At 28.6% G+C, this 26,335-nt stretch overlaps 2 protein-coding genes across 4 annotated transcripts; both read left to right on the top strand.

The window, feature by feature from the left end:
• Positions 1–236: 236 nt before the first annotated feature.
• LOC111682609 (monocarboxylate transporter 10) lies at positions 237–18,540 on the top strand. Of its 3 annotated transcripts, none has more exons than XM_046949184.1 (5): positions 237–369; positions 3,108–3,561; positions 14,385–15,545; positions 15,610–15,744; positions 18,161–18,540. In XM_046949184.1, exons 2-5 carry the CDS (start codon positions 3,150–3,152, stop codon positions 18,205–18,207), a joined length of 1,755 nt encoding a protein of 584 aa, XP_046805140.1. In that variant the 5' UTR covers positions 237–369; positions 3,108–3,149; the 3' UTR covers positions 18,208–18,540. The 3 variants fall into 3 exon arrangements, with proteins under 3 accessions (XP_046805140.1, XP_046805141.1, XP_046805139.1); XM_046949185.1 differs by having other exon boundaries at positions 245–864; XM_046949183.1 differs by having other exon boundaries at positions 245–868.
• Positions 18,541–21,970: 3,430 nt separating this feature from the next.
• On the top strand, positions 21,971–26,021 carry LOC111682603 (probable cytochrome P450 313a4). Its single transcript, XM_023444592.2, has 8 exons — positions 21,971–22,291; positions 24,232–24,429; positions 24,483–24,668; positions 24,722–24,794; positions 24,910–25,036; positions 25,107–25,253; positions 25,343–25,769; positions 25,836–26,021. Exons 1-8 carry the CDS (start codon positions 22,138–22,140, stop codon positions 25,997–25,999), a joined length of 1,476 nt encoding a protein of 491 aa, XP_023300360.2. The 5' UTR covers positions 21,971–22,137; the 3' UTR covers positions 26,000–26,021.
• Positions 26,022–26,335: the final 314 nt, after the last annotated feature.

Genomic DNA, 26,335 nt, shown 5'->3' with positions numbered 1-26,335 from the left:
GAAAAAAGAATATTTTTTGTATACTATGAAAAAGGTTATGTGTTCGAGATGTATACATATGGTTCATTTATTAAATTCATTTTCATAACCGTAAGTAATTTTATAAATTTGTGATATTATTTAAAAAAAATACAAATGCCTAATTGATATCGACACTACCGCTTGATAAATGTAGCGCATTTGCGAAGCAATATTTGTCGCAGTGAGAATATGAAATTGTTTTACTTTATTTCCAACCACCACAATGAATGGTGGGTTCGCTTAAATTCGGTTCTTTTTTATTTTTTTAAAATTAATAAATTAAATAAAATACAAAAAAATAACGCACTAATTAACAAATAACATCAAAATAAATAGAAAAGTAATAGTGTACGTATAATATAAATGTGTAATTAAGAGTAAAACTATTGTATGGAAAAATATGAATCGGTATTATTTTTTATTTAAATATTTGGTTTTTACGTAAAACTAAAAACAAACTGTGCGGTTTTATTTTTCTTAAATAAATTTGTGTGTTTTTTTTAATTATTTATATATTCTTGTGCATTAGAAAATAATAACAACAATAAACAAAATAATAAAATTTAAAATATAATTGTCGTAAATTGTTCGTATTCAAGGTTACATAAAAATAAATAATACAATTCAAATTTAAAATAATCAAACATACTAATATATTTGCAATAAAAAATTAGGGAAAATCAATCAATTTAAATATTATTGTTGTACATTGCACAATTATATTGTGATTCTTATATCGAAGAAAGAAAGTGAACGAGTGAGTGAGAAGAAGAGTGAAAGAGTTTGTCAGCGTGCAATTAAGTGTTTAACACGTGTATTTTTACAAGATTAGTTGTGAGCGAGGCGAGTGAGTGCATTTGTTAAATATTTATTAATTTGTATATATTTACATACATATTAGGTATTTTGCATGCATTTGATAACAGTTCTCGTACTACTCTCGTCTATTTTTTTTTTGCCTAACTATGTATAAACTATATATATTTTCCACAAAATTCAATATTTTTGTAATAACTTTTCTTGCTTCCTTAATTTTTAAGCATTTTTTATAAGTAAAAAGAACATTTATTTGATGTTTTTTATAATAGTACTTCTTGAAAAGATGTCATGGTCTTTATAGCCATTTTGAGAAACATATTTGTGTTTCTAAGGGCGAGTTTTTCTGATAAAGAATCTTCGTTCTTTGGTTAAACCTGGTTTAATATACGTTTCGTGTTCTTCAGTTATCAGTAAAGTTACATATTATCTTAGTTTAACTGAGTGTAATTGGCCAATAAAACTCAAGTTATAAGTGAGAAAACACAATTAACAAAAACAATAAAACAATGTTTTCGGAAGAACAAAAACTTAATATTTTAAGTAAATTACAATTTTTTGAAGCATTGTATGTAAAAAACAGCTGTTCATTGTTTATGTTTTTGAGTGAAAAGTTGGCAATACTAACAAAGTTAACTGCGCTTAAATCAAAAAGTGAAAAACACAATCATCGGTTAAAGTCCACCTAAATTTGTTCCGAGTTTAATCTAACAGCAAGCTAAGCCTAGTTTAACTGAGGAGTAAGAAACCCGCCCTAAGTATGTCTAATAAGTTCTTCAGCAACAGTCATACACTAGTTCATTTGAACGTATGTATTTTGAAGTCGTGGAAAAGTCTTAAAAATATTAATTTCTATATAAAGAAGAGGATTTCACATAAATACAAATTTATAACATTTGAGAAAAAACTTAATAAAAAAAGTACATAGAATGGAATTAAAAGGAGTGAAAAGTTTGTTTATAAGAAAATTATTGTAAAATAGCAATCAGAATATCCAGTTTTCTTTTATTCGTTAGTTTTCAAATAATAATTTCTCGAATAAACCGAATAAGAAAAATACCCAAATAATTGAATACCCTAATATATATACTATATATATCGAATAAAAAACCCAAAATTCTTTGATTGCCCATAAAAATCTCCTGACTCAAATTCCTTTGAGATGCTGTTCGCCGTCCTGAAGCGCTGGGTCGGAACTCGCAGTTTTAGAAAACATTGCAGATGTCGAATGGCCTAAAATCCGATTTAGATTCATTATGAACTACACTAGTAACTAATCTATTCCTTAACAGTGTTTGGAATTCAAAAAGACTATTCATTGCTTTCGAAGTTCTTTTTCAGTACTTCCATGTTGTACATTCCACTCTCTTTCTATTTTGGTATAATATTTGCAAATCAAAGAGTAATGTTTTCAAACCAATTTCCAATACGGTTTCTTTTAATTCTCTTCAATATATTTTATCAATGGCAATTAATTTAAAATTGTTGAAAGCATTTACACAATAATAGGCAATTTAAAATGTTTTGTAAATTGTTGTATCATTTTATTGAAAATATTTACACTGTATGTGGTAAAAGTATACAATTGAGTGCTAAATAAGTGATTGTGTGAAGCATAATCATAGCAGCAAAAACGCACGTTATTATAAATTTTACTCTACTTTCGAAAAAGGAAAAATATTGTACACAAACCTTAAAGTATTATTAATTAATAAGTAGTAGTTATTTAAATCTAATAAATGAATAAATCAATTTACGTTACATAAAAATAAAACTTAATCCGATCTAGTAATTAAAAAAGTCTATTCTAAAGTTTATGCGTAAATAAAATATTAAACTTAGACTACGTTTATTGGTAGAATCGAAGAAGATGTTATGTACGTAAACAATTAATATGTTTTATTTACATATTGCGAAATATAATAGGAATTATGTACATATACATATTTACACACATGTGTATAATTGGCATCAATGTGTATTTTCATTGGTCTTGAAGATAAATGTAATATTAAGTTATTATAGAAACAGGGATTTAAATGTAAAGTTTTAATTTTAATCTTTTAAAAATTTTTTTAAATCACATTTTAAACTAAATTGCACGCATTACTGTAAAACTTAAATATTTCACAAATTTTGCAAATCTAAGCAATTTTAGAATGAGGAAAACCCTGAAAATTTAGTACGCTATGAATAAGTATTTAATTACAATTATTTGATTATTATTTTACAAAAATACTTATTTAATTTAACAATTTTAATATTTACAGACAATATTTTGTTGACTTATATAACCAACAGACCTTTTAAAGATGACAGAAAACGAGCCTCTTAACGAAAAGTCCTCCCATACGAATGGACAAATTGTAAACAGCGATCAGCATAACAGATTAACCAATGGCAATTGTCAACCAATAATAAATGGTCAATATTCAAAGGAAACCACAAACGGTGTCAGTTCAGTACAACACAAAACATGCAACAATAAAAAGTGTAAGAATAACAGTAATTCACCAACCGAAGTACATATCGAGGCTCCATGTTGTCGAGATATACACGGCAAGGAGCCTCCAGATGGTGGTATGCGAGCATGGTTGGTTATGGTGAGTGCATTTCTCTGTAATGGTGTGATATTCGGTATTATAAACACATATGGAGTCATACATTCGTTGCTGACAGATCGTCTAGAAGAACAGGGTGATAAAGATGCGTCTAGTAAAGCTGGTGAGTATATTATAAGAATGCCCTCTTTTTTATTCAAAGACAAAAAAATATGGGAGTATTAACTTTGTCATTTTATGGTAGTAGACATAAAAGTATACATATATTCTGGGTCTAAGATACCTGAAAGTTCATAAAAATTATTCACAAATATTCAGTTACGCGGTTTGCCTATTGGGAAAATCAGTTCGGTTGTTATTAAAAATTAATTACTTTAACGAATTCTGAAAAGTTCGGCTCATAATTGACACAAGTCTCCTAGTCAAATTTATGTCGACCAGGTTTTAATGGTGACCTCCGATAGGTTAGTGTTCTAGTCTGGTGGACTGGATGTGGTGGGTTCGAGTCCCATAGGTAAAGGATCACACAACAGCCCCCATATTTCTTTGGATTTTTTGTACATATGCATGTCTTCCTTTCTTAATAACTAAAAGTGGGTTCGGGATTGCCAGAAGAACATCTTAAAAAATTGTAAAAATTTACACTTTTTTAAATATGTTTTCAATATAAAATTTCCCACACTTAGTCTTCATCCGGTTGTTAATGAATGTTTATGACGTTAAATATATATAATTTATCCATAACAGAAGGGTATTATCAATTATTTATTTTTATTCATAACATGCGTCATAATTTTATCAATTAAAGAAGTACGAAGGTATAATTAATAAGACACAATCATAATTCTTTTTAATTAAACAAATATGCACATTTTCCATTATCAATTATTAGTGTTTGTTTTTTAGTTTTGTCTACTTGTAGACAATTTTATAGTATCATAGGGTAGACTGATAATATTATAAAGATATAAAAATTATGCAGTGTTGCTAATTTTGTTAAAGTAGAATTTAAGCTAAATGGTAAGTGGATTTAAAAAGATTTAAGAAGATTTCGCAACTTTAATAATTTGTCATTCAATTTAAAAAAGTTCTCATTTTTAGGTAATTGAGGGTTATAATAAAAATAAATAGAAACATAGATTATCAACATTTATGTTCGAAAGACGGATCTGTTTTTCAGTTTCAGATTTCGAAAAATTTCACAAAATTGATATCCAGTTTCAATTGGACCGATAAAAACACTATACATATGAAAAAAAAACTTCAAATAGATCGCATACAATAAATATTCTGAAGATACACATTTTAAGGGATGTATTGTCATTTCGATCTGTACGGACTTCCCTATTTTTACTCTTATCAACTACATGTATGTACATGTAGTTGATGTGTAGTATATGAGTAGTATATGCTTATGTTTTGAAGATTAATTTAATAAGAACATTGATTAATTTTTTGATTTTAATTCATTGTTCTTAAATTTATTATTTCATAATTCTCAAAATAACTTGATAACGACTCAATGCTTATTATTTGGGTCTTTCAGTATTTATGTAGAATATATGATTATTTTAGAACATCTCTGCTTAAAAGCGAAACAAACATGAATGGCCAAGTAACGATCCTATTTTTTTTTAATAAAAAAGTGTATTTTTGAACAAAATATACAAATTTTAATTAATTTACCGAATTTAGAAGATAAGGTGGAACAGAATTATTATTCAATCATTTACTAAAACACTAGCATAACTCAAAAAATACGGATTCCAGAAAAATTACTTTAAATGTTTGATGATATTTCTTTAACATAAAATCATTGGATTTGTAAATTAAACTACAAACTTTAAAAAACATTTTATTTCTAAACATTTGCAAAATACATATTTAAAGCTACATACTAAAACAGTTAGAGTTTTCAACTATTATTTATATAAATATAAACATTTGATGACAAATGTTGGGTGCCAGGTGGACTTTCAAATGAAATCCATAGGAATATTTGGAAAAATTGTAAACTTCCCAGCAAAAAATCTTCAAATTTTGGTAAAGAGTAAGCTAGATAATGTAGTTATTTAATACATTACGTGGTAATGAGTGGTCGTTCTCAATAATATTTTTTTTAATTTTTTGAATATGGTTTGTAGCCAATTATCTAGAGAATATGTCTAATTATCTAAAGCATATATCCAACGTGTGTGGTTCGAATAAAAGTTTATATCATTACTTAAAAAAAGACAACGATTTATAATTTTGTGTAAAAGCTATTCCAAAAATATCTATGAAATAACTTGTTAATAGAGCAAGCGGAAAGAGTAATAAATACAAAAAAAAACTTTAGAGCCAGGTTTAAGCCCGGGAAAGTCGTGTAAGCACATTTGTAAACAGTTATTTTTTAAACCTCGTCCAACAAAAATAATTAGTTATTCACCCCGATTGAGCTATGTCCGTCCGTCTGGCTGGCCCTGTAAACCTTGTGCGCAAGGTACAGGTCGCAATTTTCAATATAATTGGATGAAATTTGGCACACACGCTTCTTTTGGGACGAAGCCTATTGAAAATGGTTAAATTCAGTCCATTATTTCGACTAGCCCTCATACAACCGTACCCCCCAAATAGGGCCTTTTGGCTTATAATTAATTAAATGATCTATTATGTTAACAAAAGTCGACAAAACTTAGTTTTATAGAACTTTAAATGACACTACCGATTTTTGTAATGATTGGGCTTCATTTGACCCTATCCCCCATACAAACTCCCCTTCAGAAAATAACTTAAAGGTCAAAATTTACTTACAAACACTAATACCACTTTTAAATTCTATATAAATAATATTGAAAAAGACTTTTTTATTTAATTTAAATTTATTTGAAAAATGTGTATGACATACAACGTTACGACATCGATTGTGAATTGGACAATATACTGTTTTTAAATGTTCTTCATGAGGCGTCATTGGCCTTTAAGTAGTACTTCTAAAGAATGATAATTGTTTTCCTAAATAAATTACAAAAAGAAAAGTACATATCTACTTTTTCAATTGTTTGTATGTCGGGTTCAATAGAACTAAATATTTTTGTAACAACATCAAATTTCCAGACACATTCACCGATACTTGTACAAACATTTGTGTATTTTATTGTTCACGTGTTTTTATAGAATCAATTGTTCACATTTAATTGAATTACAAAGACATTTTTTAATGTTTGCAGAAATTTTTGAAAAAATATACGATGAGATGATACTCTAGTAATGTAAGCGGTATGAAACATACATCTCTACAAAGTATCAATTTAATTGTTTAAAATATTTAAAATATTTTTTTTGCCTCCAATACTTAAAAATAGTATCGGCTTAAACGAACAATTTTGCGTGCTAAGCTCATAAAATTTAAAAAATTACGAAATAAATGTTTATTTGAAAAAAAAAAAAATAAATAAAAATTAATATATGAATGAAATGAAAAGTTCAACTGATTCAAGACTTTTGTCAAGGTTCATGTTAACGCTTAGTGTAAAATATGTATCCGCATTATATAGTTTGAAATTCTATATAATCATACCAAATGAATGAACGAACGAATAGATGAATATATGACTGTATCCATAAGCAAAATAAAAATACACTTCATACATACATATATATGTATGTACGAACAATCTTACTAGTAAAAGACTTATGTATATACTCGAATCCATTAGAGTATGAAGAATTGTATTCATGTGTAATACGTATATGTCGTGTTGAATTACTACGTACATTCACAAATTATTCAAAAAAATATGTGCATACATTAGGGTGTAACCAAATAAGGTCATATTACTACTAGGTATCCAGTAGGATCCTTATAACCAGGTTATTTAGTGAACAAAACTTCCCATTTAAAACTGGGTACTAAATTTGAAAGAGGGGTAAACTGCAGCCCATATATATGCCTTTTCTCCATATTAATGTTGTCGGACAAACCATGACACCTGTTTAAAAAAATATATGTGAATTATTAACTTTATTGACGTAGTTTTCTATTCTCTATGTGGTATGGATAGTGACCATTTATAATTTTCAAAAACTGTATAAAAGTTATAATGCTAATACCTAGCCTTTTTCGAACATTTCAGCTGTCTTCTTACTCTACAAGTCAGTTTGCAAAAAGACTTTGCTTTAGTTTGTTTTCAATACATATTTATGTATTTGTATGTATGTATGTTTGTGAATAACAACATATGCATATATTTCTAACGGTCATTGGCCATTTGCCTGCATTAATTTGTTTGTTGACAAATTTAAAGAAATAAATATTGAAAAACAACATGGTTAAAATAAAGGCAATAACAGTGATGAACAGAAGAACATCGATATAATATATTAGAAAAAACTATTACTATTACTTTTGTTGGTCACAGTACTTATCTAAACAATGAAAACAAAAGTTTAGGTTTTCTTTATTCTTTTTTTTTTCTCTCGAATTTGATCAAAGGCACATAAAAATGTCTACTACTGACCCAGTTACTACAAAACTGTTGCATTGTCTAGCAGTTTTGATATGACTATGTGATGAAGACCCGCAAGTGTATGCAATTGGCTGACAACATTTTTGCCACTTACTCTTACAAGTTCCGCAATATGATATTTATTCAACTGTATGTACATATATAATGGAAATTTGAGATTTTCAAGGAATTATGATAAGCTAGCATTACGCATCTATTTACATACTTCACTCAAACGTATTGAAAATTCAAATGCACATACATACATATTTTGCATTTTCTTTACAATGTTAATGGGCACCTGAACATAAAATGTTGTGTATTTTTACTTGTTATTTAATTACTATTTATGTAATTTTATTTTTTTACTTTTTACCAAAATTATTCTTTTAACTGTTTTATTTAAGTACAAAATTTTGTACTGCAAGATAAACAAAAACTATTTATTTACTTTGTTTCATATTTATTCACATTTTATAACTTAAATATCTCGTAATATCTTCATTATCGTGATAATATCAGATTTGTATTAAAAGATATTCATTTTAACATTGCTAAAAAATCACGTTTTAGGCGAAATATTTGATAACAATTTGAAATTCTTTTTATGTTTTTAAAAATGTACATACCTTAGAATTTGGTGTAATCTTTTAAAAATATTGCATCATACGAAAATACTATTAACTACATACTATTAACACATGTACAATAAAATAACCTAAGTACGTATATATATTAAGGTGTCCCAAAAACGTGATTTTCGATATTTATAATTAAAATTTTGTTAGTATTGTAGGGTATCATATGGGCGGTCATGACCGCCCATACCTGAGCGTATGTTAAAATGCGTATTACATTTAAAATAATAAAGCATTGAATTGTTTTTTTACCTTAATTCCGAAATTAGTTATTTTGAAATTAATAAAAAATATAATTCCAATGTAATTGCTACAATTAGTGAAATTGTAATCAATAACATTTTAATTACAATTTCACTTAACAAGTGGCTGACCCTCTAATGAATTATTTAATGTAAATGCTATTCTTTATACAACTATGATCTAATAGACTTTTACACTTGGCACAACTTAATAATAGTTCGGATTCTGCACTTTACGTTCCGTTCTATTCCTCACATGTCCTGTTAAAGTCACATGTCAATATCATACCATTAATAATAGTTGTGAAAATCTTTTGATAGCGGATCCCTTAAGTTTTATTAACACTATGGCTCATGGCGACTCGGTTGAATATGCGTCCTTATGTGCCGGTATACTTTTGAGTTTGTGTGTGAGAGAATCAAAAGTTACCTAACAAAATCTTCCTGCGTAGACCGGCACAATTAGAACATAGCGAGTTAGTAGATTATATTGATATCACGAATTTTACGAAATTTTTCTTTTTTAAACCTGTACTTACAAGTGAATTTTTAATATATTTTTATTTGTGATTTTTGAAAGTTTCTGATTTTTGAAGTATAATAGGGTATAACAGGAATGTAATAATATTTATTATTTCTTTTACTTTTTTTTAAATATAGCCAATATTTAATTCGACACTACCTCAAATTTATTTACATTCTGGCATCTTTTAATTCTCCTACGAGTAGAAGCGTATCTAAAAATAAGTTGTGGCGCTATGAGAGCATGTTCTATGTACATATTTTAAATACTTTGACATTGGCAATTTTCCACCAAAAGACGTTGGTGGGTAAAAGAATCGGAAGTGATCGTGAAGAGATGATTAATATGTTGTATTAGGGTAACACGATTGTATGAAGTATATGATATTAATACCGAAAATGAAAGTTTAATACTTTCAAAGCGGTTATCAAATATTTGTTTCTATATTTGGTGACCTGGGTCAAAGATCTTTTGAATAAAAAAGTTAATTCTTTGAAAAAAGCTGTCGTCAAAAATTGTTTACTATATTTGGAGAGCTGGGCAAAGGATAAAAGGTCTTTTAATATTTTTCATAGATCGCGCATAAAAATATTATATATTGATAGCATGTATACAATCTTTTGTGTTTTAGAATCAAAAGATCATCCCAAAATATGCATTAATAGTCTAAACAACAACATAAAAATAAAATATGATAAAAAATCATAAAAACCTCAAATATGCCTTGTTATCCTTTGATCCAGGTCAATAAATTTTTACGTTACAATAAAACATTTTGAGACATAGCATCTTAGAGTTATGATAAGCAACGATCATTTTGGAGCCACCCTACTGTTTATATGTATGTATGTATGTTGGTGTAATTTTTGTGTATTGTCAAATGATGAAATTTTGGTTAGTGTTTGCCACATAATATGCAATTTGTACTAAGTAGTATATGTATTTTGGCAAGTGTGTGACGACAAAATAAACAATTTCAATATCAAGGACTATTTGACATTGATCGTTAAATGTAAAACTATAATGTGAAATTAAATAAAAAAATACGATTGAATACATGTGTGTATAAAAATAGACAATAATGAATGAATTATAATATGTACGTATATTATAAAAGTTGTGCCAATTGAATAATTAATACTACATTAGTAATTTTAGATGTTAAATACATTTAATTGCAAATTTTCGGACATCGACTATTTTTTTTTGTCTGAGCCAAAACTCCTTCAACATGTTATTATTGTATTTTTTAATTTTTATAAAATAATTATTTTTTTAATAACTATATAATGGTAATGATGAAAACATTTTATGTTACTTACAAATATTTAAACTTACAAATAACCATTATATGTTATGTTGCTATATGTTATATAACCATTGTATGTTATGTTCTTATAAATAACCATTATATGTTTTATTGTTCTATGTCTGTTCATACAACAACAAAGCAACTTTAGCCACACACCTCACACATATTAATTTTTGTGTGTGTTGTTTTAAGCGACAATAAAATGAGTAGAAATAATTCTCATTTGGTTTATAACATTTTATGTGTAAGTATTTTACTTTCTATAGAATAATGTAGTTATGTTGTTGTGAATCAAATTGAAATTTTTAAATCGTGTCGTGGTTTTTACATTTTCAGAAACTCTAATTTTACTGATTGAGTAATCAAAATAAATTTGATTTCGATATATATTTTTAACGACATTTTGATCACAGTAGATCATATAGTCATGTATAAGAAACAATATTATGGTAAATAAAAAATATTATGATAAAATATTTTTACTGATTTTAATCATATATGGCATTTTAAAATTATTACAATAACCATAATATCTTTAGAATACAATCATAATTTTAACCATAATATATTGCTCTTAGAACATGGTTACCACAGCCATGTTTTTTCTTTGCGTGTACTTTGTTCATATTCTGTGTGAGCAACATTTTAGTTTTTCTTTTATTTTTTCTATTGAGTACCTTATTCTACGAATGAAGAAATAAATTTCCAAAAAAAGTTATACAAATATTACGGAATTTTGGAACACATTTTGAAAAGATTTTAGGCAATACTGATATCAAAATTTTCAGTCGATGGAAGGCAACTGAGACCGCTTTCAAAAAATCATTATTCTTTTTCTAGTGATCAGTACAGTAGCACGTATCATTTGATAGTTATTCCTAGATAACATTTGTCCACTGGACATGCTAGTATGTATGTTACTAGGTCAGCATATAGTAGTAAAGATTTCCATGTTCAAAAGAGACTTGAAAAGACATATGTAAATGTGTAAATTGTGACTAAATAGTGTATCCAATATTTGACAATATTACAAATATAAGTAACGGCAAGAAAATGAACTTAAGAATATGCGAAAAAGAAGTACAATTTACTCCATGGAAGTTCTGAAAAAGACCTGAAGAAGTGATTTGACTCAAATAATATTAACATAAATAAATAAATTACACGCATTTATCAATTCACCCCAAAATAAAATTGGTTTAAATCAAAAAATTTCAGTACAAAAAAATATATCTTCAATTTAACAAAAAACTATCGGGTTTTATTTAATAGTTTATTCGACAACTAATTATTTGAATTTTGACTTTTTTTTGATCTCAGTACAATATAATAATCAGTATAATACAATTATGGTGTTCAGTACTTCGTTCAGTACTTTAATACCAATCGTTGGATGTGAAATTTTGTAATTTTTAATTATCAAACAATTACGAGCCTAGAAAGATTGATTGAAGGTCGATCACCAGATCCTAACGTTAATGTTAACATTATTAAGGTTAATTTTATATGCACTTTTTCGTTTCTGTAAAAAAAATAAAATAAAATTTACTTGCCTCAACTATATGTGTTTCTCTGTATCATTTTGATTTATTAAAAATTAAAAAAAAAATATATGTAACATGATCAAGAATCTCAGGGGCAATACAAAAGTGCATACATAGCACAAACCTTTGTGTTTAACATTTTTTGAAATTTTATGCACCGTCAGTTAAAAATTTTAACAATTGTATAATTTGAAATGGCAGAGTAGAATTTTATATTTCCTACATTGTCATTGCTGAATTACATGTACTAATTGAAGTATGTGATCTTTGAAATGTACATATGTCAATATCAGTAACATTTCGATATAAAACAAACATTATGATAAACTCATAATACTTCCATGTTAGACGTATGGATTTCTAGGTGTTCTGATTGTGCAGTTAAATTCTGTGTTTTTAGGCCATAAAGAAAAATACAAGTTAAAAGATACAATCTGTTTGTTACATAGTTTTTAATACAAATGTAAATAAAATTATTTATTTATATTGTTCTTCTTATCATGTTGCAGAAGAAAAGATACAATCTGTTTGTTACATAGTTTTTAATACAAATGTAAATAAAATTATTTATTTATATTGTTCTTCTTATCATGTTGCAGAAGAAAGATCATTAAATAAAATAAAAAATATATTATATAGGAGAATATGAACGCACTCTTAACGCATATTGAAATTAGAATTAATTAAAACATTTTCCTTTCAATTGAAAGTTTTAAATGCTCTAGAAACTCTTGTCAAAATGCTTCTAAATAATAAATGAAAGCGCCCAAGTCTATTTGATTGTGATTACGAATATAAATCAAATCTCATGTGTTGTAAACATAATTCAATTGTAAATAGTATATGTTTTAAGAAAATATTTGTTAATTGCACACTTGCCACAATCATTTTGAGAGTAAGTAAATCTTAGCTGACACACTGACTTCAAACGATTACATGCAAAATCTTAAAGACAATAGACGAAACTGCGGCAAATGATAATTTAATTAATTGCGCGCTTTGAGTGCGTTTGCTACAAATGTGGTGCCGTGCTGTTGCGCATTATTTTGATTTGTTATGGGACCAGTGATGAAATTTGCAGACTGTTTGATACAGTGGTTCCCAAACTTATCTATCGTTTTGTCTCAAAAAAAATATTGTTGATCTTGAACCGATATTAAACAATTGGGTCCAGCTGTCCCAAAAATGCTAGGTTAGGGAACCAAAATATTTAAATTTGTCCGTTCGTCTGACTGTGTGCCCATGTAAAGTTTGTGCGCACGCTACAGGTCGTAATTTTCAAGATAGTTTAAAGAAATTTGGCACAGACTGGCTGTAGTGTATCATATTATTGGCCATCATACTTGTTTTAAATTAAATTTATACAATGTTGAGAACCACTAATCTCATATAATAATTTTATTTATTTTTTACATTTTGTACTTTTTTTTCAATTTATATAGAATCTAAAATATGTTTTTCTTAATTGAAAATGTCTTCATTGAATGCGATTTGTTATTTGTCGGCTTTTAACAATTGGTGACATGGCCAACTGTGGTTACGAGCTTTGGTGCTAATAAATAACGATTTGTTTTGTTGTAAACCATACAAATACTTTGAATTCGTAATAACTTCTTTGAGATCTTTAATTTCAAAGAAAATATACATGGTTTGCAATACATATTTATAACACTTTTTTTATGCGTACATGTGTATATTTCAAATCAATTCTTTTGATTGATGTGAAATTAGTTTAAAAAAAATTAAATAGAGATTACTTATGCTAAAGGTTTTTGTCGGTTAAAAAATAAAGATTTAAATTTAAAATAAAATATTTTTTGAATGCAAACACAGAACTGTCAAGAATGTTTCATTGGATTAATTAAAGAAATGAAAAGGTCCGAGGATTCCCAGCCGAAAGCATCAGTTAAAGGCTAAAAAATATGTCCTTCTCATGCTCCACTACATTTTTTTCCAATAGAGTGCCTAATCGAAGGACTCTTTTCTATTACTTTCCATTTTTGTTTTAAGAGAACAACCCCGAATCCAAATTTTCTACCGATAATACTATAAAATTCCCAGGTGATGGATAGTTTGTCCTCTCTTAACTTAAATGAAGAGATATCTAGATGACAGATTGTCGATTAGCACTACCTATCCGACATCAAACTTCCGCGCGTGTTCTTACAATAATAGTATTTAGGCCTTAAAATTTAAAAATATCAATAATAAAAGCAATTTTATGTTATATTCTATTACAGCTCTAGTTGGTTCTCTAACAATTGGTACAACATTCCTTTTGTCACCAGTAGCCGGCTGCTTAACGGACAAGATTGGTCTGCGTCTGACAACACTAATCGGTGGTTTGTTATCCTCTGGTGGACTATTGCTTTCTTCATTTTCTACTGAAAATATTGGTGCTCTATACATCACATACGGTCTTATGTTTGGTTTTGGAGCTGCTCTAGCTTATACTCCAACACTAGCCATTTTAGGACATTATTTTAAGCGTTACTTAGGCAAAGTAAGTGGATTTGTTACTGCGGGATCCAGTGTATTCACCGTCATATTGCCACCTGGACTAGACTACTTAATAAAGGGCTATGGTCTTGAAGTAACCTTGAGAATAATGAGCCTTATTTCTGCTTTTATAATCATCTGTTCATTTGTCTACAAACCACTGCATCCACCACCAGAACCGCCAAAGAATAAACCAGGACGTTCTAAGGCAAATATGCTGTTAAGATCCATCATTAATGTTGATATCTGGAAGAAAAAGAAGTACGTCATATGGGCTTTGTGTGTGCCACTAGCCCTCTTTGGTTATTTTGTACCCTATGTACATATGATGAAGTTTGTACAGACTGTTTTTCCGGGAAAAAGTGAAAATCTACCGGTGATGTGTATTGGAATTACTTCCGGACTTGGACGACTGATATTTGGAGCTATAGCAGATCTTCCTGGTGTAAATCGAATTTATCTACAACAGTTATCTTTAGTGTGTATTGGTGTGGTGACTCTGTTACTGCCGCTTACCAGTTCTTACATTCTTTTAATCGTCTTTAGTTTAATAATGGGCCTATTTGACGGCTGTTTCATATCACTGCTGGGACCCATTGCCTACGAAATATGTGGTCCATCTGGTGCCACACAAGCTATTGGCTTCCTATTAGGCTTAAGTTCTATACCCCTCACAGTGGGTCCTCCAATAGCCGGAAGAATTTACGATGAATTGGGATCGTATACACTGCCGCTTATATTGGCTGGCATACCACCAATTGTGGGCTCTGCCGTCTTATTCTTAATGCGTTTTGTTAAAGATGAATCTCCCCTGAAAGTAAACAACGGGACTGTTGCGATAAACAAATCTGGAAATGGGACAACTGGCAGCGAAGAAGATGAAGATGTGGAAAAAAATATTGGTAAGTATAATGCAAATAGTCCACATAGAATAATACAATCAATTTTGATAACTTTATGCTTTAGAATCCAAACAAATAGTGCCTTTAATGAACGGACATTCCAAAGTCACTGTCAACGGCAATGGATCTGTAGAACATCGACAAACCAATAGCCACGAATCAACGACTACAAATGGAAAAGCTCGTTTGGCTGATTCAGGTATTGACATAAAACTATCTACCGCCTTTAAACGCTTCCTTTCTACTCTTGACTATTTTAATGTCTCTAAAAAATCTGCTTGCGCTTCCCACTCTAGTCTTAGTTGTAATAGCTCCAATTGTAGAACTTGTTGTAGTGATAATTTTATTTCTAATAATAATAATATTAATGAAAATGTGCATAATACTAACAATGACATAAGTGTAAATGCTTATACCGCTTTAATTCCAAACAATGATTGCATGTCAAAAACGGTTGATCATGCTGATTATGAACCGAATGCTTATTGTAACTCCCAACCGAGTACAAGTAACGCATCATTAAAGCAAAGGCAGCAGCGTCAGTACAAATATTCGATTTATTAAAATAGTGATACATAAACATACACTTGATGAAATTCGTATAAACTTGAACTTTGTAATATTGTTAAATTGTCTAAACTTAGTACTAAACTTGAATGAACAAAGTGAATTTCTTCTTAAATAAAACATAAACAGAGACATATGTTCTACATACTAAATCGAAGAAATAATGTTTTTGAATCTTTTAGAAATTTTTAGTATTCAAGGTTATTAAAATGGGTGATAAAAAAAGATTGAGAACCGTTAAAAAATGTGTGTCAAAATCAAGGTTGTCTACTTGTTTGGCTATAAAGATCCTAAACGTTCTAGTCTGAAACAAAGTTACCAAGAAGTACTCTGAATAATTTAACAGAATATAACTGAAATAAATCGAAATTAAATAAATCGCACCAAAAAATAGTTATATGATGATTTTTTGTAAGAAATTTTTTGGGTTTTTTAATATCGAAAATTCAGAAATATGATTTCATAAGCCTCGTAATAACGCATCGTTTGATCTATATGTAATCAAGAAAATCTTCACTAGAAGTACAAAAGTGAGCTAAGAGTCTTAACAAATAGACCCTAAAAGGAAAGGTCACAAATACGTAAACTCATGAAGGATTAAAGGATATTAAAAGGAAAACAAATATCGAAATTTTAATGAAATGCAAAACTAAATTTTTTGGACTCGCCTTATTTGCCGAAAATCTTGCTGTAGGATCAGATGGAAATTTCGAAGGGTTTCACCAAAAGATATTATAAAACGGAAGATAATACAACGGAAAACTGTCAGCCATGATTGCGGATTTTGTTGAGCTATTTGCGTTTTTTATAGACTGTACTATTCCGTAGTTTATATACTCACCATCAAAAAGATGACCAATATTGGTCTAAGTTTTCGTATAGCCCTCCGAAAAAAAACAGCTTTAACAGTTATAACTGTTTTAAAAATGTGAGTACAGCGTTGAAATTCGACATTGATAAATTACTTGCCTACTTACCGGGTAAGTAAAGATTTTACTGGGAAGATTGTAAATCGGGCTGGAGTTCAACAATTATGAAAAAGATGACTTTTATATTGATCATAAAACGAATTGATGATGATTCTTGAAACCTCTGTAATTATGTATTTCAAATTAATTGGATGTTCTGAAATATTTCTTAAAATATTTTAAATTGTATAGTCTTATAGAAAAATTACGAATTTCATCAGGTGTATAAACCTAAATAAGTAATACTTTTGGGGATTTTTTTACTGAAGAAACCATTGTATAAAGTATTAAAATTAAGGTTTTAGTCATTATGTGTTGGATAACGCTTCAAACTTACGTTATCCAAGTAACACATTTAGTTTCAAACAAAATATATTATTTTCATCATGTTTGTTTATCATCGATTAGTCTATTTTTAACCAGAACCGGGAAATTATTTTGAAACTTGTTCCGAATAAGAATACACCAAGAATGATTAACTAAATATTACGCCTTGCGCGTATATAACAATTAAGTATATAACAATTCTCAAATTATATTTCTGAACTTTGAAAAATAATGCTAATCGATGTTTTTAAAATTGATAATTTTAATAACACCACACGGTTTTAAAATAATTATTTTATTTATTGTTTGACTTAACAGAAGTAAATTAAAAAATTAATTATTTTTGGTTTTGGTTTTATTTAGAAAGTAATGACTGCTGATTTTTAATTTATTAAATATCTTAGATCAAATTTTTTGTAAATATATGTATGTATTTTTAATTATTTTAAGAAAACAAATTTTATTATTATATGTACTATTGCTTTCGCTTTATTATTTACGAATGAGTGTGTAAGTTATTCTCATTTACTAATCCATATTAATGTAAATAATTGTAATAATGCTTACTTATGTTTAACTAATGTTTAACTAATGCTTTGTAAATATTTTGAAATGATAAAAAATAAATATAAAAATACTTCCTCGATTTATATAAATTTTAAGGTAAATGTTCATTTATATGTATCTGTAAGTTTGTCATGTTATATAATTTTTAACGATAAATTTGAATTTTTATTCTCTTTTTTCTTGCAGAATCTCTAACAGATGCATTGCCAACCTATAATGAATGTGTTCATTAATAAAAAAATTTAATAAAATTTAATTTTTGATATAACGATTTTAAATTTCTTGGACTTATTGTAGTACGTTGTTACCATCTACTTCACTTAATTGTATTTAGTTGAATAATTATTAATTTTAATTTTCGTTTTTTTTTAATTTAAATAATTTTACTCATAAGTTTATCAACAGATAAATACACATATACAAACAATTCGACACTGAGAAAAAATACAAATAATAAGAAATGATTGATTTATTTGTTATTGATTAACAAACTATTTTAAAGACAGTTTTAACTAAATAGTAATTACTAGTAAGAATTTTTAAATAAAGAATGTTTTTAGAAAAAAGAATATAATAATTTATTTTGTCAAATACGTATTCAGTTTATAAAGAAGTCAGAATCTATAGTCGGGCCTGGCCGACCATATGATATCCTACGTGAATTCCCGAAAATGCCGGTATTTTCGGGATTTGAAAGTACAGAAAACCGAGATTTTTAAAAATGAAATCCCTGGGATTTTCGGGATTTTAAAACCGAGGTGTTTTCCGCTAAATTTATACATTATAAAATATTGCATTATTCATTGACTCTACTAACTTACAAGCTGAAATATCAAAAATAAAAAGAGCAATAAATAGGCTAGATACTATCGGATATCTAAAAATAACAAGTAAGAAATTATAATTTAGATTTCATAATAAAGCATTTGACTTGATTTGTACCTCACCTCCGATAATTTTAAGCAATTTATTGTTAAAAAACTAAAAACGACTGTTTTAGGCGATTCTCATAAAATTTGGAGGATGAATTTACGGTTACATAAAACTATGGCACTAGTATTTTTAAGCGAATTCCCACTAAAGTGGTGAAGGGTATAAAAAGGACAATAAGTAGGCATTGATACTATTGGATATGGGTATATAATAATCTATACTGGCAGTCAACCTGTTAATAAGATGGCGAGATGATAATGTGTCTTGGTAGCCATATGATGTTAACCTTAGCTCTGGCAGAGCTTTCTTGCAATACGATTTAACTTTATTATCTGATATCGTCTTCGGTAAATACGTTTAGCCCTGTTAAACGCTACACTTATTTAAATTCAATTTACACATTCCGTTATTGCTTGGACTTCTGCCTGGAAGCTAGTGTTGTGAATAGATAAACGGTGGTATATTTTTTGTTTTTGCGTCGACAATATAGTATCGCAGGCCCATTTTGTCCCCAATTTAGATCCATCCGTGTTACAAGCAATTTTCAATGAGATCGCAAAAAATTGCTTGTTATGTTATTGTACGTCAAATAATGGTTCCTCAGTCTTTTTTAAAGACTAAGGTTACATCTTATTTTTAACCTTAGTCTTCCTATTTGGATTTTCAGCGCCACAAATTTTGTGCAAATCAAAAATAGTTTTTCCTTATAGATTTATTTATTAGCCTAATGCATTAGCATGTGAGTAATATTACTGAAAATACGTAAATAATTTGCATAAAAATCATCATAACCCACGTAATATTTAACGCATGTTGCTAAGTATGAAGCGTTTAAATAGCATACAAATTATCTAATTAGTAATATTGATCCACAATTTAGATTTTACATCACCCTGTAGGTAAATTACAAATAAAAAACAAACAATAATGCAATGATGACAATTAAACTTCGCCTAATATTGGCGATTTTGATTTGAAATTGTATGCGATTTCAAATTACAAGACTATTCATTATATAAAAGTCGAGATAATTGGGAATATACAACTCCAAAAAAAAAAAAAAAAAAAAAAAAATAGCTTGATTCAGAATGTTCGCCATTTGATGTTCCCCAGAGTGTTTTGGGTTTAGTTTTGACCATTCATGAGTTGGACTGTTTTATTTTATGCTTCCAGATAAAGAATATTTTTTGTTGGAAAACAAGTTTAATGCGAACGAAATTCTCTTTAGGAAACTTTTAATTTACGGTATACGGTTTGATTGTGCGTATATAAGGAGTGAGATCGAAAAATTCTTAACACACGTTTTTCATTACATTTTTCAACCAAAGTATTATTTGATTTTTTTTATCAAGTTACCTTTGAAAAACATGTCAGTTATTATGTGTAATGTCAATTATATTAATTTTTTGTTAATCTGATTAAAATGAGTGACCAGAAAAAAGTGCGTACTGAAATTATTAAATATTTTCAACTAAACCCAACTTGGTCTTACAAAAAGTTGGCCAAGCATACAAAGGTATGCCGTCAAACTGTTTCCAATGTTATTAAACAGTACCGGGAGAACTTGTCAGTTGATAGAAAACCTGGTTCAGGTAGAAGGAATGGTCCACATGATGTTTCTAAAGCCAAAAAATAGAACGCATTTTCAAAAGAGCTCCCAACACATCCGGTAGGAAAGCAGCTCGGTTAGCTCAGTGCTCGGACTATTTGGTACGAAAAGTTAAAGCTAATGCAGGTTTAAAAACATACAAGGCTCAAAAAGTTCCTGACAGGAACGCTGCTAAAAATTTAGAGGCCAAAAACAGAGCACGGAAATTGAAGTCAAGTTTTATAAAAAAATATTCTTGCTGCATAATGGATGACGAAACGTATGTTCTGGCAGATTTTTCGCAACTTCCAGGTCAAAAGTTTTATGTTGCTGTTGCTCGAGGGAATGTTGAAGAAAAGTTTAGGACCCAAAAGCAGACAAAATTTCCCAGAAAGTTCTTGGTATGGCAAGCAATATGCAGTTGCGGCAAAAGAAGCCAATCATTTGTTACAACGGGCTCTATAAATACCGAAATTTACATCAAGGAATGTTTACAAAAAAGGCTGCTTCCATTCATAAGACTTCATAATGTGTCCACTTATTTTTGGCCTGCCTTGGCATCCTGTCACTATGGTAAACAAGCCCTTGAGTGGTACAAGAACAATAATGTGGTATTTGTACCAAGAGAGGCAAATCCTCCAAACTGCCCGGAGCTAAGGCCAGTGGAGAGATATTGGGCTCTTGTTAAAAGAGAATTGAAGAGCACAAAAAAGGTGTCCAAAAGTGTGGTAGATTTTAAACGGAGATGGACTACATGTTCGAGCAAAGTGACAGAAAGCACTATAAAAACGTTAATGGAAGGGTTTCCGAAAAGGGTTCAAAATTTCATCACTAGTGATTAAAACTATAAAAATATTTTTTTTTTTTGTAAATTGTAATAATAATTTGAATCAAATAAAAAAAATAAAGCTGTAAGTTTAGTGGTTTCTTTTTTATAAACATATATGTATGTTAAAAATTTTTCGAACTCACTCCTTAAGATTTGGATATAACACTTTTACAAGTTAATTTGGTCCAGCTCACCAAACCAAGCTCGCCAGACTTAAAATATTTAAGGAATCATCATAATGCAAGATATGGTGAATTTTGAGGAGATATCTACGTACGCCAGAAGCTTTTGAAAATAGTTGAAATCATAGAATTATTTTAAAAATATTTTATATAAGAAAAAAAAAAGAACTATCTTAATGTATTTGATTGCTCGGAAGTAACTACATATTGATAGTTTAATAGAATAGTATTACTTAATGAAGGAAGTTGATTTCGAATAAAATTAACATTAATTCCAAATAACAGAAATTTATCATTTAAATTTTCTAAATCTAAACACAATGATAAAGTAAATAAAGTTGAAATAAAAAAGAAAATATTTATATTTGTAGTTGTAATACTTAGCAATTCCTTGATTATCTACATATGTATATGTAGATATGAACGTTAACGAATACATACATATTTCTGATGTGATAAAGCGCAAAACCCATTAATTTAGTCTATTAACATTTTCATGTAAATTTGGTGGCACGAACGATTTTGCTCGTTTCTCATATTATTAATTATTAATTTTTATATAAAAATCAATCAATCAAAATACAATAAAATAGTTTGTAAAGTGCGCGACATTTATTCACAACGTTTAAATATGAATATTCCGTATTTATTTGTATGTTTAATTCTTGTTCTGTGGATTTATTGGTTATGGATACGGAGAAAATTCTATGCGTTAATGTTGAAAATTCCGGGACCAATGGGTTATCCTCTGATCGGTATGGGTATCCATTTAAAGCGTAGAGAAGGTGTGTTTGATGTGGAAAAAATAATGTGATAAACATAAATCGAATAAAATAACTAAAGACCTATAAATTGTTAAAAAATTGTGTAAATAATGTTCACTTATCTCAGTTTTATTTCTTGTGGAGATTCCGAATATGGAAAAACTAATTTTCATACATTATCATTTTGAAGTCCTTCTGACTATAACTTGTGTGTCAAATATAGAAATCTGTAATATTACAGAATTTGCGAATATTGGCTATTTCTGCCTCTGAAAAAATTTACCGCGATAGGATTACGTTACTTTGTGACACCATGGTTCTGGAGGGAAAAAGGATTTTTAAAAAAATTTTTGCACTAAATTTAATAAATCACTTAAATGAGAAATATTACAAACTTTGACTTATTAGTCTAAAAATACAATGTCATAACATTAAATATATTCGACAGTTTCAAAACTCCAGTTGTAAATTTTTAACAATTTTGTTTAAAAGTTTTAATAAAACCTCCATGTGACATATTGACAATAAGGAAAAGAAAAAAATAGTAAGGAAATTAGGTTTATAACTCACACAATATTTATGTAAAACCGGCTTTATTATTTTTTGAATATAAAATTCAAAATAATAGGAAATATACAACTGAAGTTTTACTAAAATTATTTAAATAATGTTATCCTAACAATATTGGAAAAGTTTTTCTTAAACCCATAGTGAAATAATGTTTTTTGTCAACCGATTTAAATAAAAATAAGTATGAATGTATAGTCTGGCATAGAATACCATATGATACCCTACACCATTCAGTATGTTAAAAATGGGAATTATTAAAAAAATAAAGCATTTGATTTGGTTTTTTATTCCTTATAAATAAACATAGAATCGATGGTTTTGTTAAAGTAAATTAATTTTCTGAATGACCGATCCTCATAAAATGTTGTAGAATGATTGAACGTTGAATTTCATCGCAATACTCGTATTTTTAAGTCATTAATGAGCAGTAAAGTCATTTTCTTAAAGAAATTTATACGGAGGTTGAGTCAAATATAGACCAACAAAATAGAGAGATTTTGGCTTATACAAAACTACTTCATATCAAATATTATCACTGTAGTCGCATTTCTGAACCAATAATGAGCGTTAAAGTCATTTTCTGAAGGGGACTTTATATGGGGATAGAGTCAATTATAGACCGATTCTCATTAAATTTGGTTAAGAGATTAAAGTTTACACAACATGGAATGTCCTTTATTGTTATACTGGTATTTTAAACGAGTTATGACTGATAAAACTGTTTAAGGACCACTATGAAGAAACGAGAACTGGTATTTCCCATTTTCAATACCAAATAAAGCATATCACAAGAGAGTATTTATGTGAAATTTCAACTGTCTAGCTACGCCCACACCGCGTAGCTAGACAGTTTACATACGTAAATTGCCACCTGCGTGTAAGATACAAAGGGACAGCTGTTACTTTTTACTCGCCCAGTGTATGAAAACACCACCGTTAAATAGGCCGTCGAGGCATGGGTTTACGTAAATATTTCGACTTCATGTCTAGCTCTGCCCGTTGGGCCTCTACCGGGATTTACACTGAAAGATAAATTATATGCATTGAGCGTATTAGGTTTTAATAAGGAACCAGAATATATATTTTTGTGGACATATGACCAATATTTCGATCTTTGGTCATTTTTAAATTTTCAAGTCCTTTTACAAGGAAACAGGATTACAAAATAAAAACGTTGTGTTGCTTCATCTAACCTCTAGTTTCAAACTTATATCATCTGGTATTTAAAATACATAAAATATTATATAATATGTCTTAATATGTGCAATAAAAGATTATATAGAAAGAATAATTGTACAACTACAGCTTAAAAAAAATTTAAAAAATTAAAATTTCATCATGGTTCTCAAAAACTATTTATATAACGACATGTATGTATTTCGAAAATTTAGATATACTTTCAACATTTAATAAAGAAACCAGAAAATATGGTTCAGTATTATTTTCATGGTTGGGTCCTTATCCTTTCTTAGTTGTCAGTGAGCCGGCCATTGTTCAAGACATTCTGACATCACGTTATTGTATCAACAAAGGAGTCATTTATGATGCGTTAGATGATGGAACTGGTAAAGGCCTGTTCAGTTTAAAAGGTCAGTAAAAATAATATTTCAATTATCACAATCATTATAAAATATAACAACAGATCCGGAGTGGAGTGTTCATCGAAAATGTTTAAATTCGGCATTTGGTCATAAAGTTTTGTTAAGTTTTATACCGATATTCAATGTGGAAATGAATAAATTACTAAAAACTATTGATCAGATGAAATCCAAGAAATCTGTAAATTTGATGGAAATACTGCAGGAATTTACGCTGGATATAGCAACTAGTAGGTTTAGAAACCTGTTTTCATTTACTGGTATTTAATGATTTGTTTTTTAGAAACAACAATGGGTAAAAGTGTGTCACAGGAGTCGAATGAGTCGAATACAGATCTTCTGTCCAGCTATCAATGGTAAGTTCTTTTATTTTGCAATCTAATTTAACTACATTCCAATTTATAGATCCAGTGTGGAAGAAAATTTTAGTACATATTATATTATTATTACGTTTATTTTTTATTTTACTAGTGTTTTAGAGAATATGACGGAAATGTGCTTCTCACCCTGGCTACGCTGTAATGTATTACGCAGGCTTTTAGGAATTTATGAACCATATCATGGAGCCAAAAATAAAATTCGCAAATTTATAAGAAAGGTATTTAGAGTAATATTTCAATATCTTTATTATATTTTTTTCTTCACTTAACTATGTTTTTTGTTTTTAGCTAATTGATCAACAATTGTCTAAAGTAAATAATAATGCTGATAGTGGTACCAAAAATATATTTATCGATCTGGCCATAGATTTGATGAGGCGTGGAATTTTCTCTTGGAAAAATGTTGAAGATGAATCAAATGTTATTGTTTTTGGCGTAAGATGATTTTATTTAAAATGATTTATTAAATAAGATTTTATATTAATAGATATAAATATATATAATTTATTCAATAATTATTTAAGGCTTTTGAAACAACAGCCAATACGATTGTCTACACTTTGATGTTACTGGCCATGTTTCCCATGTATCAAGAAAAAGTTTTTGAAGAACTGCTTTCAATTTTTCCCGATCATGGAGATTTTGAAGTCACCTACAGCAATACTCAAGATATGATTTATATGGATATGGTACTTAATGAGACTATGCGTGTAATGACTCCGGTACCAATCGTTTCTCGACAAACGTCTCATGAAGTTCGATTATCGAATGGTGTTATTTTACCGAATGGAGTACAAATAGCAATAGATATTTTCCATATGCATCGACGAGTGGACATATGGGGACCAGAGGCTCATTTATTTAATCCCTATAACTTTTTACCTTCAAATATGGAGGGTAAACATCCTTATGCATTTATACCCTTTACCAAAGGCATACGAAACTGCATTGGTAAGTGAATTCGTCCTATATTTGTTCAACACTATTAACAAATTAATTGTTTTATACTACTTTTAGGCTGGAGATATGCTTTGTTATCTACAAAAGTATCATTGGCCAAATTGTTAAGAAATTATAGTTTTACAACCGAATTTAAATATGAAGATTTAGAATTTGTTGAAGATATAACATTGAAATTGAAGAATATACCATTACTTAGTATGCACAAACGAACTTCATAATTTTGATCGTATAATCCTAATATTTAAATATGATAAGTTTTAAATAAATATTAAAAGAATATATCTCTAATTGATGCCATTCTTTTAACTAATGATCGATGTTGTTTTAATGTTTTTGGTATTTTCAATGCAAAATCTCCTTACATACCCTACAATTTAATTGTTATTCTGATAGAATGATTTTGGTTATTACAGAACTTGTTTTGTTAATTTATGGATCTGCACCAACAACAGAGTTTTAAATACAAACTTTTCTTCATATTCAGAGTCATTTAAATATATTATCAGTCTTTAGATCATTCTAATGACTAGTCTAAAAATTAAGATCTTACCAGA

The sequence above is a fragment of the Lucilia cuprina genome, chromosome 4 (assembly GCF_022045245.1).
Source record: "Lucilia cuprina isolate Lc7/37 chromosome 4, ASM2204524v1, whole genome shotgun sequence".
In the NCBI taxonomy this organism is placed as follows: Eukaryota; Metazoa; Arthropoda; class Insecta; order Diptera; family Calliphoridae; genus Lucilia; species Lucilia cuprina.
This window is presented reverse-complemented; position numbering and strand designations above follow the sequence as displayed.

Coding starts and splice junctions, on each gene's coding strand:
- LOC111682603 (XM_023444592.2), top strand. CDS start 22,138: ATGAATATTCCGTATTTATTTGTATGTTTAATTCTTGTTCTGTGGATT. Junction 22,292..24,231: donor CCATTTAAAGCGTAGAGAAG/GTGTGTTTGATG, acceptor TCGAAAATTTAG/ATATACTTTCAACATTTAAT. Junction 25,770..25,835: donor AGGCATACGAAACTGCATTG/GTAAGTGAATTC, acceptor TACTACTTTTAG/GCTGGAGATATGCTTTGTTA.
- LOC111682609 (XM_046949184.1), top strand. CDS start 3,150: ATGACAGAAAACGAGCCTCTTAACGAAAAGTCCTCCCATACGAATGGA. Junction 3,562..14,384: donor AGATGCGTCTAGTAAAGCTG/GTGAGTATATTA, acceptor ATTCTATTACAG/CTCTAGTTGGTTCTCTAACA. Junction 15,745..18,160: donor AGCTCGTTTGGCTGATTCAG/GTATTGACATAA, acceptor TTTTTCTTGCAG/AATCTCTAACAGATGCATTG.